This window comes from Pelodiscus sinensis, chromosome 13, assembly GCF_049634645.1.
Source record: "Pelodiscus sinensis isolate JC-2024 chromosome 13, ASM4963464v1, whole genome shotgun sequence".
Taxonomy (NCBI): domain Eukaryota; kingdom Metazoa; phylum Chordata; order Testudines; family Trionychidae; genus Pelodiscus; species Pelodiscus sinensis.
In genome coordinates this window covers 46,144,751-46,160,422 of record NC_134723.1, presented here as the reverse complement: position 1 = coordinate 46,160,422, position 15,672 = coordinate 46,144,751, and the positions used below count along the sequence as shown (strand labels likewise).

General features: G+C 62.0%; 1 protein-coding gene across 5 annotated transcripts in view; it reads left to right on the top strand.

The window, feature by feature from the left end:
* The first annotated feature begins 4,718 nt into the window (after nucleotides 1-4,718).
* DOCK11 (dedicator of cytokinesis 11) overlaps nucleotides 4,719-15,672 on the top strand; it is a 126,725-nt gene continuing 115,771 nt past the window's right edge. Inside the window, exon 1 of one of the 5 annotated variants that reach the window (XM_075941156.1) lies at nucleotides 4,719-5,014. In XM_075941156.1, the coding sequence (XP_075797271.1) occupies nucleotides 4,913-5,014 (102 nt within the window). In that variant the 5' untranslated portion in view covers nucleotides 4,719-4,912. Of the gene's footprint in view, nucleotides 5,015-9,057; nucleotides 15,655-15,672 lie in introns of those variants that run through there. The other 4 variants (XM_075941158.1, XM_075941154.1, XM_075941153.1 and 1 more) reach the window with 4 other exon arrangements.

Below are 15,672 nucleotides of genomic sequence, written 5' to 3'. Positions count from 1 at the left end.
ATAAGGTGGTGGGAATCTGAGCATAATTTAGTAGAGAAACTTCAAGAAACAGCACAGTGAGATATTTGACCATCTAACATTACTGCAGAAGGTTGAATAACTAAATTATTTGGCAAGTTTCACGAAGCTTTGTAAAAAATTATGCACTGATTAGGTTTGCTCGAACACAGAGACTCCTTCCACGAGCTGGTGGGACTAGCTAATTTGTTTTATACAGCTGGTAACCAGCGGTAGGGACAGAGAATCCTGGAGATACAATCCTTGTTTCCAGCAGATGGCGCTCAGTGCCCGGACTCTAATGAAGCTGCTTTGCCAGGCTTCATATTACTGGAGCCAAGGGTTAGATTGCTTGCTAGGCAGGGAAGGAGTTTTAGATTTGTTACACACAACTTGGGGCTTCTGCATGGCCTTAGCTTGCACCCCTGCTGCTACTGAGACTTGCAGCCCATCCCGTTCCTCACCAAAATGTAACTTCTCCATTTGTGCTGGGATCTGCTGTGACGACAATTGTGCGGGTAGGACCTTGCTCGCGCCAGGCAGCTGCTCCCCAAATAGGTGCTGGGCTGTAGAGTTGGTAGTTTCAGGGATTTTTCAGGAATAAACTCATCTGGCAGTTGGGGGGGAGGGGTGTTGGGGGTCCTCCAGGAAGCACGTGGGCAGGCCAGGTACAGACTCTGGCGCCCGGCAGCCCCACTCCAGGCGGGAGCCATCCTGGTATTTGTTAAACATGAGCCCTAAGGGGCCACCCCTGCCCAGCTCCATGCCTGACCTCCTTTCCCCAAGGCCCTGCCTCATCCCCCCCAGTTCTGCCCCCTCCCTCCAGTGCACCCCAGTCCTGCTCCGCTCCACGGTCTCCTGCATGCCACTGAACAGCTGATTGCAGGGCACTGTGGGGCAGGAGGCGGGAAGCTGGGTGCTAAGCACCCATTCAATTTTTGCCAAGGAGTCGGTGCGTTTGCTGCTGGAAGAATTTTCAATGCTGAAGATTTGCCAGACAGACGTTCGCCATCCCCCCCTCAATAATTTCTACATCTGAGGAGGTTAAAAAGCAAAGGCCATTTCTCCTTGGAGAGGTGCGGCCCACTCGGTGCCCTGCTCCGCAGGTGAGGGCAGCCCGGTGCCATGGGTCAGATTGTTGGGGTAGCGTCCGACAACCCCACGTGTGCTCCGGAGCCGTCTTGCTGGTGGCTGGACCTGTGGCCGCACAACTCGGCCGCCTCGCTTCCCCCTCAACTGGCCTCAGCCTTACAAGGAGCCTCCGCAGCTGTGTCCAAAACCACCTAGGAAAAAGAGCCCGACGTAACTCGCACCAGGTTTTCACCGTTTCGATGGGCCGCATCTTTTTGTTCCCCTTTAAGTAAAACGACCTCTTTTGTTTGTTCCGTTTTAAAATAAACGCCTGGCGCACCACTCAGCCTTGTGCAAGGAGGCGAGGCCGATCCCTGGCGGCCACTCAGCCTGCGTCTGTTGCATGGGTGAGTTGCGAGGATCCCAAAAGTGCGCTCCCTGCAGTAACGTCACGGCTACAGCCAGTCTGGAGAGAGTGACGCGGTCGCAAGGGGAAGCCGCTTCCGTCAGCTTCTCGCCCCAGAGCAGAGCCCTTCGCCAGGGACTCTCCGGCCACGTTGGCGTTGAGAACGAGAAGTTCTCGCTCCTCCAAGAAAGCCAGGAGGGGAACCAGCTCAGCAGAGACCCGTTGACAAGCAAGGCGTCCCAGGGGCCCGGCCATGCCGAGAGCGAGTTCCTCCGATGCTCCAGGAATCCCCGGCACCCTTTGCAGCGGGGGAGGTAGGCAGTCTGGGGGCAAACACAAGCCAAACTCCTGCATGGCACAGGCAGTGCCGGAGAGATCTACGGCAGCACCACCGGCATCAGCCAAGACGCCACATGAACAATCAGCCCTGGTCAGTTACTGCTTCAGGTGAGTAACTTCCGCCTCTGCCAACAGGCCACCGAACTACCTCCCTGTGTGCCTGAGCTGCACGTGCCATCTCTTGGAGAATCAGCAAACAGCCGCCTGCCTCGACACGCCTCCCAGAGGCTCCAGGCCCAGAACAGCAACTTTAACTATGACGTAACAAACCGCTTCAAAGCCGAAAGGGAATGGGCAGCTGTGCTTGAAAAATCACAAGTACTGATTGAAATAATTTTAAACATACTGGCTGCACTTTTGACCTCTACAGTTAATCTAAATAACTCCCTAGAACCTCGAGGGGCTGGTTATCTGAATCCAGTACCAGAGAAAGTCCTCTTGAGTTGTTTAAATAACAGTATTGCATCAATCATGTGAGCTCTTACAGTGCAATTATAGCAAAGCCACTATTTAGTGTGGATATTTATATGCTTTCACTAATTACAGATACGTAGAGTCTTAGCTCTAGGCCACAACACAACAAACTATAAATATTAAAATCAACCCAGCTTGGTAAAAAAATACAAATGTTTAAGACATGCCACCAGCCCAATCCTTCTCCGGGGATCAATTACACTTTTACAATCACAACCCACAACACCTGAGGTGCCAGTCCTAATTTCTAACCAGTTCTGTTCTATTACAGCCTGGGTCCCTGCTAGCTCTTTAAATAGCTCCCTGCTGGCTTTTGCTGCTGCTCAGCCGGCTCTTGCCAGAGCTGCGCACCAGCGTGTCCCCGCTTACTGTCACCTCTGCGTAACACAATACACAAACCTAGAACAATGGGGAGCAGCACAGTATTGCAGGGCGCTCACAAGGAGTCTTTCCCCTACTTTTTTGTGTGGCCTACCAACCAAACTGGACAATAGCCCATATTCCCAAAGCATTGTGGTTACACGACACACGTTGCTCTGCTCTAGGCCGGTGGTTTCACTGCCAACCAGCTCTGTCACTGGAAGCAGCTTTTGGAGCCAATGGCTGAATGTAATAAGCAAGTGCAGCACTTTAGAGAGTTCTACCAGGGCTCAGATGGGGTGAGTTGAGCAAGCTGGTGGCATCTGATGAGACAGCTCTATAACAGCGTGTTCATTCACTGTTCCCTGTGGCCCGGGAACCTGCGTTCCCACAGCTGCGTTCCATCACCATCCTGATTTAAAACCAGTGAGGAGTCCTGTGGCACCTTAGAGACTCACCAAAATATCCAGAAGCATGAGCAAAACCCATTTCCTCAGATGAATTGGAGTGGAGATAATAAAACCAAGAGATCCAACAGCAGCAGAAATACCTGTCAATTGTAGGACCCATGTTCATGAGGCTAATCAAGTGGGCTGGCTGTGTCCCCTACAGATTTATTTGAGCACAAATTTTTGTCGGTAAGAAACACTTCATCAGATGCATGGAGTGGGAATCACAGGTAGGGATATAGAGAGAGAGAGACTGACTCACGGGCATATGGAAAGAAGGGAGTAAGGGTAACACAGCTACCCCCTGCGACTCATCCTAATTCAGTAGCTGCAGTGAGGGGCTGATGGAAACGCTTGGGCTGTGTCTACACTGGCCACTTATTCCGGAAAATCAGCCGCTTTTCTGGAATAACTTGCCAGCTGTCTACACTGGCCCCTTGAATTTCCGGAAAAGCACTAACGATCTACTGTAAAATCATCAGTGCTTTTCTGGAAAAACTATGCTGCTCCCATTCGGGCAAAAGTCCTTTTCCGGAAAACTGTTCCGGAAAAGGGCCAGTGTAGACAGCACAGATTTCTTTTCCGCAAAAAAGCCCCGATAGCGAAAATGACGATCAGGACTTTTTTGTGGAAAAGCGCGTCTACATTGGCCACGGACGTTTTTCCGGAAAAAGTGCTTTTCCAGAAAAGCATCCTGCCAATGTAGACGCGCTTTTTCCGGAAATACTTATAACTATTTCCGGAAAATCATGCCGGTGTAGACGTAGCCTTGGTGTGGAGCCGAACAGCCGTCTGGAATATGCAGCAGACTCTGGGGCATTGTCTGGTTGGCTCAGTCTAGTGACTCTCTGGCAGCTGGCCGGGTTGGGCAAGAAGCGGGTGGTTTGGTCTGGTTATTGATCCGGCCAGAATTAGGTCCCTGGCCCTTCCTCTAAAGCAGCCTGGGGCTCAGTGTGACCTTGTATGACCCCGTGCCGAAGGGCAGCGCTGGAGGTAGCCCAGAAGCATGGGGGAAAGTGGGGGCTGTTTCCATAGGGCAGCTGCTGCCAGGCTCGGTGTGACTCTGGTACTTTCCCCCCTTAGCAGGAAATCAAACCCAGCCTCCCCCCCACCATGTGTGAGCCGGGTTGCACCAGCAGGGCTGTGAGCAGATGTCCTGCTCCTACCCCCGGGGGCCTGCCCCAGGAATCTCCTAAGGACCCCTTGCGGCTGAATGGGGAGAGCTGCCCCGTGGGGGAGGGGCTAGCCGGGCTTAGCCCCCCCCCCCCCCGTTTTGGGACCAGGGTTCCCTGCCACCCGGCTGATTAGCAAGGCTGCAGCCTGCGCACGTAACATTTATTCCGCACAGGGATGGGCAACATTCGAGGGGGCCCGGGACTCCCAGGGGTACAGCCCCACGGCAGGTGCCCTAGAGGCAGGCCGGGGAGGCTCTTGAGCACAGGAGCCCGCTCTCCTCCTCCCCCTCCCGGCGCCCCTGCTCCGAGCGGCTGGGGCCGGGAAGCCCAGCCCGCCCCAGGGAGGGACAAAGGCCCGGCCAGGCGCAGGGGAGGAGCGAGCTGGGGCTGGGCCGCGCAGCATCCCCGCTGCTCCGGAGACGGGACAGGACCAGGAACAAGGGGCTGGCACCGGCCCCAGCCGCTCCGCCAGCATCTCCGCCCGGGGCGCCCGCCCCCCCGGGTCGGGGCAAGGGGGCGTCTCCTGCCCGGCTGCGGAGCTCGCCCCCTCCCCGCCTCCCTCGTGACCCCGCCCGTGCCGGGGCGGGGCCGGCGGCGGGAGCGCAGGGCTGGGGGGAGCCTGCGGGGCCGAGCCGCGCACCATGGCCGAGGTGCGGAAATTCACCAAGCGGCTCAGCAAGCCGGGCACGGCGGCCGAGCTCCGGCAGAGCGTCTCGGAGGCGGTGCGCAGCTCGCTGCTGCTGGTGAGCGCGGGGCGCCCGGGCGGGGCGCGTGGGGAGGCGCAGGGCGCACGGGCAGAGGCCGGGGGCGCACGGGGAGGCGCAGGGCGCACGGGGAGAGGCCGGGGGCGCACGGGGCGCGCCCAGGGCGCACGGGGAGAGGCCGGGGGCGCACGGGGCGCGCCCAGGGCGCACGGGGAGAGGCCGGGGGCGCACGGGGCGCGCCCAGGGCGCACGGGGAGAGGCCGAGGGCGCGGCCGGGGCGCACGGGCAGGGGGCGCCTTACTGGGCTGGGGGACCTAGCCTGCTGCCCGGGCGCTGCCCCAGCCCCTCCCGGGGATGCCCGGCGCTGGCCCCGCAGCGGGGGCTGTTCGGGGAGCCCCTCCCCGGCACGTGGGCGGCTCCCCGCGGGTGTGATGGGAGGGGAAGAGCCGCGCCCCGCTCGGCCGCTCTGACAGCGCCGGGCGGGAGGGGAACTGGCGCTTCCTGCTGCGGGCGCCGTGATCCGCTTAGCGAGCCGCCCTGGTTGCCCTCGGCCCGGAGCCAGGCGTGCCCCGGCTCTCACAGTTGGGTTCCCCTGCCGGGTGGGTCCCTGCTCCCCCGGGATCCCAGCCTTGTGCTGGCCCGGGCCCAGAGCCAGGAGCGCGGTGCCCTGGGCACTCGGCCGAGCCCGCGGAGCTGGCGGTGGGGTCCCGGGCAGAGCTCGGCCTTTGCCATCCAGTGGCGGAGCGCGGGGCTGAGCCTGGGACGAGCTGCTGCGCGGGGTGAAGGGTGTTTCTTTGCCGCCGTGGGGCAGGGGAGGTTTTGGGGGGGGCTTGTGTGGCACGTGGGCAGATGGCTCCAGACTGGCAGGGCCGAGGACTGGCTGCTGATCTCGGTCCTTTTCTGCCGCGCCCCCTCTCGCCCGGGAATGGACAGACCGGGTCGGACCGGGGCCCAGGCCAGCCAGCCCAGCGTCCCGCTGAGACTGGGCCGGTGCTTAGAGGAAGGTGGGAGAAACCTCTGGTGAGGCAGGCCTGGGGCTCTGTGCCCCCACCTTGCCTGTCTAGGTTCTGAGCCCAGCGGGGCCGTGATCTCCCAGTCGGGTTTCTTGCACCGCGTGGCCGGAGAGCTCGGGCATCAGGCTGTTCAGCCGTCTGACCCTCCTCTCGTCCCGACACCCGCGCCCGTCGCCCTCCCCACCGTCCAGCCGCCCGTTGACACCCGCGTCCCTCTGCGGATCCCTCCAGGGCGTCAGCCGCACCCTGCCTGGGCGCTCCGGGGGGCAGAGCCTGGTGCAGCGGGGTCCCGCTCCCCGATGGGGGCCTTGGATGTTGCCTCAGTGCACCCAGACCTCAATGGGGGCCCCCTGCTGCCCCAGCGTGCGGCGCGGGCTCGTCCCGGTGTCAGTCACCCGGCTCTGCACATGGCTCAGGCAGGGCTGTTTGTGTCCTTCTGCCGGGTGATGCTGGGGGGGCAGGGCCGGGTGTGGGTCGAGGGTCTTTATCCCTCGGGATGGAGGGAGCTGGTCGGGGGTGCTGCCCTTTGGGGCTCTAGTGCTAAATACTTTCCAGGGGACTCTGTGTTTGTGCCTCCAGCCCCGCTGGGCGAACCCAAGAATCCCAGCTCCTGCCCGCTACAGCCCTTCCCCTCCCTGAGCCAGGGGAGGACCTGGGAGTTCTTGCTTTGCGCCGCCCATCCCAGCTCTCCCCACTCCACCGGCTGGGACAGACCCTGGGAGTCCTGGCTACCAGCCGCTCAGGGGGGCCGGGCTCAGTTCTCGGCAGGGGGCTGCACACGCATCCCCGGAGCCAGCTGGCTGCCCTGGGCCGGGCATGGGCGGGGCGCGCGGCGTGAACGTCCCCGTTCCGTATGGAGGCCGGGGAGCGAACGTCGGCCGCGGGGCCGGGGCCGAGCCGGCATTTGACGTTAGGATCAGATCCCAGCTCCCCGGGGCCTGCGTTGGCTTTGCTGCCCTCTCCCCTGCTGAATGGCCTTAGGAGGCAGCAAGCTGTGGCCTTGCGCGGGGCGGCCTATTACCCGCACCTACGTCCAGCCACACGCACGGTTCATGCAGGCGCTTTCCAGGGCCGATTGTCCCTCCCAGCCCTGACCTGGCAGCCGGCGTCTCTGGCAGACCTGAGGACTTGGAGACAAACCTTTGAAAAGGAAGGCGGCCGAGATTCGGATCTCTTAATGGGACGGCTTTCTTGCCTGACGCTCCGCTCTGAAGGCCCGACGGGGGGATTCGAATAATGGAGCCTCGTTCCCCGCCGCACGCGGCCAGGGCGTTTCCCCAGATCACCTGGGTCTCTCGGCCGGCTCGGCTCGCGCTGTTTCTCTGGCAGTGCGCACGACGCTGCGTTGGAGCGGCTGGCCCCTTTCTCCTTCCACTTGTGATGCTCGCTCCCGGCCCGGGTCTGCTGGGCACCTGAGGGCCCGATAGGGACACGGCCCCTGCGCTCGGGGACTTGCGGACCAAGCAGACGCTGGCTGGGAGGAAACCCAAGTCCCTGAGCCGGGGCCGCTCTGCCCCCATCTGGCATGTTCTTTGTGTGCCCCCCCCACGCTCTCCTCTGTCCGTGGCGTGAACACGCGTGTGCTCCGGTGCCCATTGGTGGCTGGGTGTGCACAGCCCAGAGCCGGGGGCAGGCGGGGCGATTCCACGGGTTGGGCTGTGCAGTCTCCGCAGAGCCCCCAGCTCCTGCCAGCGGAGCAAACCGTGTGTCCCTTGATGCTGCTCCGCCCCGGGTCGGCTGTCGGCAGCCACCTTCCCCCTGGGACCTTGTGCTCTGGTTCCGGCCGGGAGCGGGGGCAGGGGCTAGAGTATCCCCCCTCTGCCAGATACCACCGAGCCTGGGAGGGGCTGTGCCCTGGGCATCCAGGGGGAGGAGTGGCCGGATCGGACACGGCGCGGGGGTGGCCTGCAGGGCGCCGAGGAGGCAGGAGAATCATCCCGCGGGGGGGCCATAAAACCTCCCGGGGGGCTGCCCCCGGCGGGTTGCAAAGGCAAAGCACAGTGCGGGCGGTTCCTGCCCTGGCCGGGCGCTCAGCAGCCATGCCAGGCGCAGCGATGGCAGCTCTGAGCGCTGCTGTCTTGGGCACGGAGTAACTCCAGCATGGCCAGGGCAGTGCCTGCTTCCCCGCGCCGCCCTCTTCCCGGGGCCGTCGGGCACCTCACTGCCTGGGCCCGAGGCTGGCAGCCCAGTGCCAGGGGAGCGGAGGAGCTCGGCACGTCGACCCCTGCCCTTAGGAACTGGCCTGTCCCAGCCACCTGTATGGCTGCTCCGAACCGCGCCGGGGTCAGCCTGGTGCCCACGGAGTGAAAACCTCCACGGCTTGTGGCCGGCGCCAGCAGTGCCGGGCAGTGCGCAGGCAGGAGGGCAGGTTCAGCCGGCCAGAGCGCGCCGTGGAGGTCCGTGCTGCCCACCGCACAGCTGAGCGACGCCTCTTCCGCCGGCTGCCGGGACGTGTGAGATCCGGTCTCAGAATCCCCGCCTGGCTCCCAGCTGCTTAGACCAGCGAGGGATCTCCCCATCCGCCTTAGCCTTCCCCTAAAAACAGCCAGGCATCCTGTGGCTCCCTGCAGATGAACAGATTTCTCAGGGCATCAGCTTTCGTGGGTGGGAATCCGCTTGGCCGGTGACAGCTGACACCCAAGGGGCCACGGGACACCCCGTTGTTGAGGACACAGACTATCCTGGCTTCCCCTCTCGTACTCTCATGAACCACCATAAGGGACAGTCCTACGTAGGCACTTGGCCAATTGTCCACGGAAGTGGACGGGAGTCTTCAGGGAGCTCAGATGGGCCCAGCAATAGGAAACTCACCGAGCCTTTGAGTTAGTTTCTCTGCCCAGAGGGCGCGCCAGGAAGAGCCGCATCTGCCTCCAGAGCGGGGCGCCGTGTCTTTGTACCGTGGCCTGTGCACATCGCTTGACATGCCAGCGTCTGCCTCGAGGCCCCGGCGCTTTGAGCTGCGGGGGAACGGCCTGGTGTTACTGCGGGGCCGCTCCAGCTCGACGGGCTGCGGGCGGGTCCTGGGGGCTGGTTAAACAGCACTGGCCGCGTTCCCGGCGTGGCTGGGCCTTACGGCGGCTTAGTTCCCGCTGTCGGGTTTCCCGTGAAGCTGAGCTCGGCGGGCGATTCTCAGCCTGGTGGCTTTTGGTTTGTGTGGGTCTCCTGCTGTTCTACAGCCAGTGAGCTCTGGGCCCCTGCCGTCAGCTGTGTCCCCGTGTCTGTGGGAAGCTGCACCAGCCTCCTCCCACAGCTCGCTCAGGGTGGAGGCACGATCCAGCGCTCGGGATCCCGCTGCTGCAGCCCGGGGCTCCTCCACGTGCAATATGCTAGTAGCTCTAGTCTGGGGGGCAAGTAAGGGATTTTGCCCTTTTGACTAGACACTAGATTGGGCCCCCAAAGTGGATTCTACTTGTGCTGTGAAATGGGGTGTCCCCGTGTTCCCTTGAAGCTGGGCGGCCGCTCAGGAGAGATTCAAATGCCACCTGGCTGATTCGCAGAGGGAGGTTTGTGTTTCTGCTGGTGGTGCACATCCGCACCTGCCTTGGTGCATGTCACATTATTCCGCACATGGGTGGAAACGATTATCGGGGCCATTGGTTGTCATCCCTGTCTCTAGCGGCGTAAGGGCTGCTTGCGGCCCAGCCTGGGCGTTCCTCGCCAGGAAAGGTGGAACGGAGCTCTCAACCCGCACCGTTGCGCCTCCTCCGGCCCTTAGCCCACCGTGGGATCCGTCAGCCTGGCTTCTCCGCGTCCCTCCCCTCCCAGGAGAGGAAACCGGCCGTGAGCGGCGGCGCGAGAGGGAGGCTCGGGGAAGCCGTCGAGAATCCTTGAGCACAAACCCAAAGAGCCATGGATACTGCGCAGGGATTTTCGTTCCTGCTGCAGGCTTGAGGTTTCCCACGCCGCTGCAGGGGCAGATGGGGTCGGTTGCAGGCTCCTCTGTTCCCCGGGGCTGCCGGGTCGTACGTGAGCAGCTGCCGGCTTGGCAGGAGAGCAGCTAAACAAAGTGGCTATTGAAATAGAGAGGGAGGGCGGTGAGCGGCCGGCTGCGGCGCACGATGGCCGTCGGGCTGCTCCGAGAACAGGACTCGGAGAGCTCCGTGGTTCCAAGGGCTCCGTGGTTCCAAGGGCTGCAGAGTGACTCTTGGGGGGCCCTCAGGGTAAGATGCTGCCGTCTGATCTCCCGCTTCACGCCCAGGTGTAATGGGGGAGTCCCTGCCGACGGATCCACGGACCCTTGTGGCCTAGAGAGCACAGCAGGAAGCCTGGGAGAACGGTAGAGTTTGGGTGTTGCTGCTGGCGGCGCGGTGGCGTAGGGAGCCGTGGCTCAGGCTGGCCCCGCGTGGCCTGCAGCTCGGTGCTTGCTGGCCGTGGCAGTGCGCCTCCCCCCCTTTGGCTCCCGCGAGTCTCTGCTTCCCCCGGGACTCATGGAAAGAGCCTCCCGCGTAGTTTAATGCCGTAAAAATCCCCAGGCGGCGTAGGCTCCCAAATGCCACGTCTGGCACAGGCAGGAAAGCAAACGGGCTGCACCCGGGCAGTCGATCCCGCCGTGCGAGGCAGCCCAGCGCGATTCCAGCGCCGTGGCGCCAGGTTCCTGCTGCCCGGTGCCCTGGCGAGGCCTGATGGCATCCGAAGGAGCAGAGCTGCTCCCGCTGCAGGATGTCGAGCAGGTGGCTGCTTCGGAAGCATGTTTCTTGCCTTCCAAAGCTGCTGGCCCCGGAGGGGGAAGCGGAAGCCAAGTGCATGGAAGCAGGTAGATCAGGAAAGTAGGAATGTGGGGTCGAATAGAAGCAATTTCCCCGGTGGTGGCCAAAATAGCCAGTGGCGGCCGTTTGAATTCAGAGTTAGGCCAACTTTTCTGTCGTTGACGTCGTGGGATCGTCAAACTGGAAGGGAGGTTGAGAGGTCGTTGAGTCCCGTCCCCGCCCGCACGGCAGGCGAAGGGCTATCTGGCCCCCCCGACAGGTGTCTGTCAAACCTGCTGTTAAAACTCCCCAGCGATGGAGATTCCACAACCCTCCGGGTGATTCCTCGCTCCGCAGGAGGAGCGGACGTTATCGTAAGGAGTGAAACGTGTTGTCTTAAGGACTGGCAAAGTAACTAGGTCAGGGAGGTAATTCAGCCTCTTCGCTGAAAGCCCACAGCTGCACCCGCACCTTCAGAAACTTCAGCCAGCCACCTTCTCGGAGTCTGGGGCCGTGCTTTCCTGCGCACGCCTGGGTGGTCGTGCACAGGCGTGCATGCACGCTCACACGTAGTGCTTCCGGGATGTGAACATCTCTGCTGCTTTTGCCGTGTTACACTAAGGCATCTCCCCCCTCGGGTGTTCTGACGCTGATGGAGAGGCGCTGCCTGACCCCTGGCCCCTAGAGAACTGGCAGAAAGCCAAAGGGAGGCCGAGTGGGCCACGTTGGTGCGTGTGGCTTAGTTTCCAGCCGAACCAAAGCAGGAGAAGAGCGACTGAGGCAGGGAAAGGGGGAGACTCGACACCAGCGGGAGCTGAGAAGAGACTCAGCCGGGAGCCCGGTGGAAAGGGAGCGCTGGTTTGTGTCTCTGACGTAGGACGTGCAGGGTGGCCAGAGCAGGCCAACAGCCTCCCCCGCTTTCTGAAAAGGCAGCCGATCCCAGGCAGGCCTGCGAGTCTGCTCCCGCGGTCTCCAGAGCACGAGGGGCCAGGTTAAGCCAGGGGCTGGAAGCCATTCGCCCTTGGTCGCTGTCCAGAAGCGTCTCGCCCTGGTGCCAAGCCGTGTCCCGAGGAGGATCACGAGGGGGCCGTTGGCAGCCCGGCGAGCTCACGGAGCGGCGCGTTTGGCTTTGAGGGAAACGCTGGGAAAGCTGCCACGGCTCAGAGCAGCAGGTGGGTCTGAGCACGCTCCAGCCCTGGCAGGATTCCACCAACGGCCCCGCGTTGGTCCACGGGCTGAGCCGACGCCCCCCTTCTCCTCGGGGCGCGGGGCAGGAGTCAGCCCTTGGCCTCTCCTCCTCAGCCTGTGTCCTGGCACGAGGGCCCCCGCGCGCCTTCTCCTGCGAGGGGCCCCCGGCAGGCCACGGGGTCGCCCCTGGAGCCCGGCGTTACTCCGAGAGAGGCGGGAGGCAAAGCCTGGCCCTCGTCAGTTTGGTGTGGGGGATGGGTGAGATCTTGGCCACGCTGCCAGGCCTGGCAAACGCCCGGCGATTTCAAGGGGTGCAGGTTTGCACTCCTGGTCTGTCACACACACCAGTTCGTGGCCAGGCCGGGGCCGCTCTGAGCCTCAATCCAGCCAGGCAGGTTCCACGCTCGCTCGCCTGCCTCGCTGCCCCGCCCCGGCCGCACCCTCTGAGTTGTGATGGTTTTGGTTAGTTTATGAACCCCCGGGCGTTAGTTAATCACAGGGGCTTAGGCCCTCGGCAGGCTGGTTCCTTGGCAGACAGGCGCTCTCAGGCGCTCCCTGCGGGGGCCCAATCCCACAGCCCGTCTCAGTGACGACACCGACCGAGAGGCGAACCGAAAACAACAGAACGTCCCCTCCAGGCACCATTTGGGTGCCATAAAACAAGGCAGAACAGTGATCAGAGGGGTGGCCGTGTGAGGCTGAATCCGCAAAAGCGGCGAGGAGTCCTCTGGCAGTGAGCAGCCCCCAGCCCTGCCTCTGTGTGTGTCAGAAACGTCGTCCGGTGGAGCTCGCTAGACCTGGGGGGATGCAGCTTCCGGAGGGAGACTCCCCCAGGCGTGTCAATAGCGAGCGAGCTGAACGAGCGAGTAGCAGGCGGTGATTCTCTCTCTCCGTGTGGCCTGCTGAACCACAGCTGGCCACGGCGGGATCCCTGCAGTAACTGTCCCTCCGCCGCATTCGGTGTCTTCAGGAGCCCAAGTCGCTCACCGTTTTCCAGCCCGTTAAAGCCAATTCCGTTGGCGAGTTAAGCCCCTGACGTGGTGCCATAGAGGTCGATGACAAAACTCCGATCAGTGGCAGCAGGAGCGGGCTGGGAGTCCCCGGGAAAATGAGAAATCCGGAGCAAGCGGGGAAAGGTGGTAATCGCGGCAGACGTCGGTGCGCGGTCGGGTGGGGCAGGCGTGCCGAGGGGCTCGGGAGGAGCCTGCCCCGCGACGCGAAGGTGCATCTAGATGCTGAGGATCATGGGCTGTGCTTAAAGAGCCGGCAGAATGCGGTGACAGTCGGAAGCAAACCGAGAATGAATCAGTGAGGGCCCTGCCGCAGTCACGGGCTGTTGGTCAGTTTCACAGTCAAAGGACTTAACCGATGATCAGTGTCGTGATTTCAGCCGTTGACAGCTGAGCGGGGCTGGTGATGTCATCACGGGAATTCCCACCCCTGGAGGCGTGGTGGGGTCACAGGGTTATTGTGGGCGGGGGGCGTGTTTCTACACTGCCTTGGGCGGCAGGGGAGGGATGTCTGCGGCCAGCCCCCCAGCTCTGAAAGAGCCGCTGTCCGTATCGGCGCAGGCGGAGGGGCGCAAGGTGAGGTATTGCCACTCTGACGTCTGTGCCGCTGCCGGCAGCGGCGATACCTTGAGAGCTGGGCGCCCTGCCCGCAGACCCCTTTCCCCAACCGCCCAGCTCTGAAGGCGGCGCCGAAATAATGGTGGCAATTCCTCCATCCCCTCGACAATAACCTTGCGACCTCCCCCCAGCAATTCCCTTTTGGGTCAGGACCCTCCATTTGAGAAACACCCGTCTCCCCTGTGAAAGCCACATAGCCTAGTCACAGCTGGAAAGGGCCAGATTTCCAGACCAGGTTGCTCCATCTGGGCGTGCGTTCGTGGTTGTGAATTTAGTAGGACCCTCCCTGTCTTGTAATAGGACTTTCCTTTTTCACCGTGTTGCACGAGGATCGGTCCACACCGCGCCCGGAGGGCAGGGTTCTAATCCCCTCGGGAGAGCTGCGGAAACGGAGACACAAAGGACCAAGCGCTGTTGGCCCAGCTCTTAGACTCAGAGAATCCCGGGGCTGGAAGAGACCACAGGAGGCACCAAGTCCAGCCCCCTGCCCAAGGCAGGACCCACCCAACTCAATCAGCCCAGCCAGGGCTTGGTCAAGCCGGGACTTAAACACCTCTAGGGATGGAGATTCCACCCCCTCCCTAGGGAACCCAGGAATAGTTTTTCCTCATCTCCAACCCAGACCTCCCCCACTGTAACTTGAGCCCATTGCTCCTCCTTCTGTCATCTGCCACCACAGAGAACAGCCTCTCTCCAGCCTCTTAGGAACCCCCCTGCAGGGAGTTGTGGTGAGGAGGTGAAAACAGGCTCCTTCCTCGCAGCCTCTTTCTGCCCTCGACTTCCAGGCTTTCCACACGTCCAGCTGCTCCTGTCTTTCATCTTTCAGCTTGTTGGTCAGGCCTGCCCCAGGAGCAGCCAGCGAGGTGCATGGACCAGTACCGATGTCCCTTCCAGTTCCATCTGTGATTCTGAACGACCTTAGCTCCATCAGGGGTGGACGTCCCATCACCGGGCCTGACCTGGCTCCTGTGAACAAGAGTGGGAAAACGAGGCATGGGTACTTGACTCAGAGCAGTCCTCTGCCTCGTTACTGCCCCACCCGTGCATCTCCTCCTGCACCGTGGTGCGTTCACCCTACGCTTCATCGTGTCCTGGCCCCGAGTACTTCCCTTTGCAGTTCGCACCTTTCGGGTGGAGTTTGTTCAGATTGGAGCCTCGCGGGCCAGCCCCGGACGGGATGTTCACAAGCGCCCGGTGGGGACAGAAAAGAGAGGACCATTGTTGCAACTACTTTTCCACCTGCACCTGGGTTAATTCAGGCTGGGCAGGCCAAGCCGCAGCTGGCACGTGCAGCTTCCTGAGGCCGGGTACGCTGCTAGTGCTTCTGGGACTCTTGTGCTGCGGTTGGGTGGCTCTTAGGCGTGATTGAGCCAACCCGAGGGGTCTGTCGATTTCCCGGCATCTGCCTCAGACTTGTGTATAACGCTGGGAAGTCACTTCGCTGCGCCCTGCTTCGGTTGGCACAGCTGCCCGGTAGGTCGGTATCGTCTCCCTACCTCCCGGGGCGTTCGGCCCCTTCGAAGAGCTTCCGTGCCGGGGGCGTGGCCCGGTGGAGAAACGGGGTTGGTCTGTCAGCACGCGGCGGGTCGATGTGTCGTTGATTGTTTTGTTGTCCGGGGTCCTGCTGCTTCAGCGCGAGATGCCAAATGTCAATTCCAATCAATGGACGCTGAGGCGTCATGGACGTCCGTAGCGCGTCGGGGGCCGGAGACAGAGGCGCGCGCAGAGTGCTCCGACTTCTATTCATTTTCATTTCCCTTCTGCGTGTACAAAACCAGGCTGAGAAGTGAGCTCTGGCAGATCCCTGAGTCCCACGGAAACAAGCCGCCGCCTGCCAATTTCTAATCCTGGGCCCGCTGGTTCCCGAGGAGAAAATCAAACAGCGTTTTGTTTACATTCCTCCTGGCTCCAAAGCGCCGGGGCTCCGTTCTCACCAGGGCCGATGTGTCCAAGCTGGAAAGCTCCGTTTGGATCTCGCCTGGGAGGGGCCGCACCGGGCTGCCAGGCGCCGGTCCGAGGGCAGAGGATGCCCTAGCAACTGTTCGCTATTCTGTGGAATGCCACGGTGGCCAGTGACCCGGGTAGGATCTGAGCTGCGTCGTGCCACGTGCAGCACAAACACGCAAGCAGGCCTGGGAGAACAAGCCAGTGGGGTCGACAAGAGGGTGAGGGTAACGGGAGTA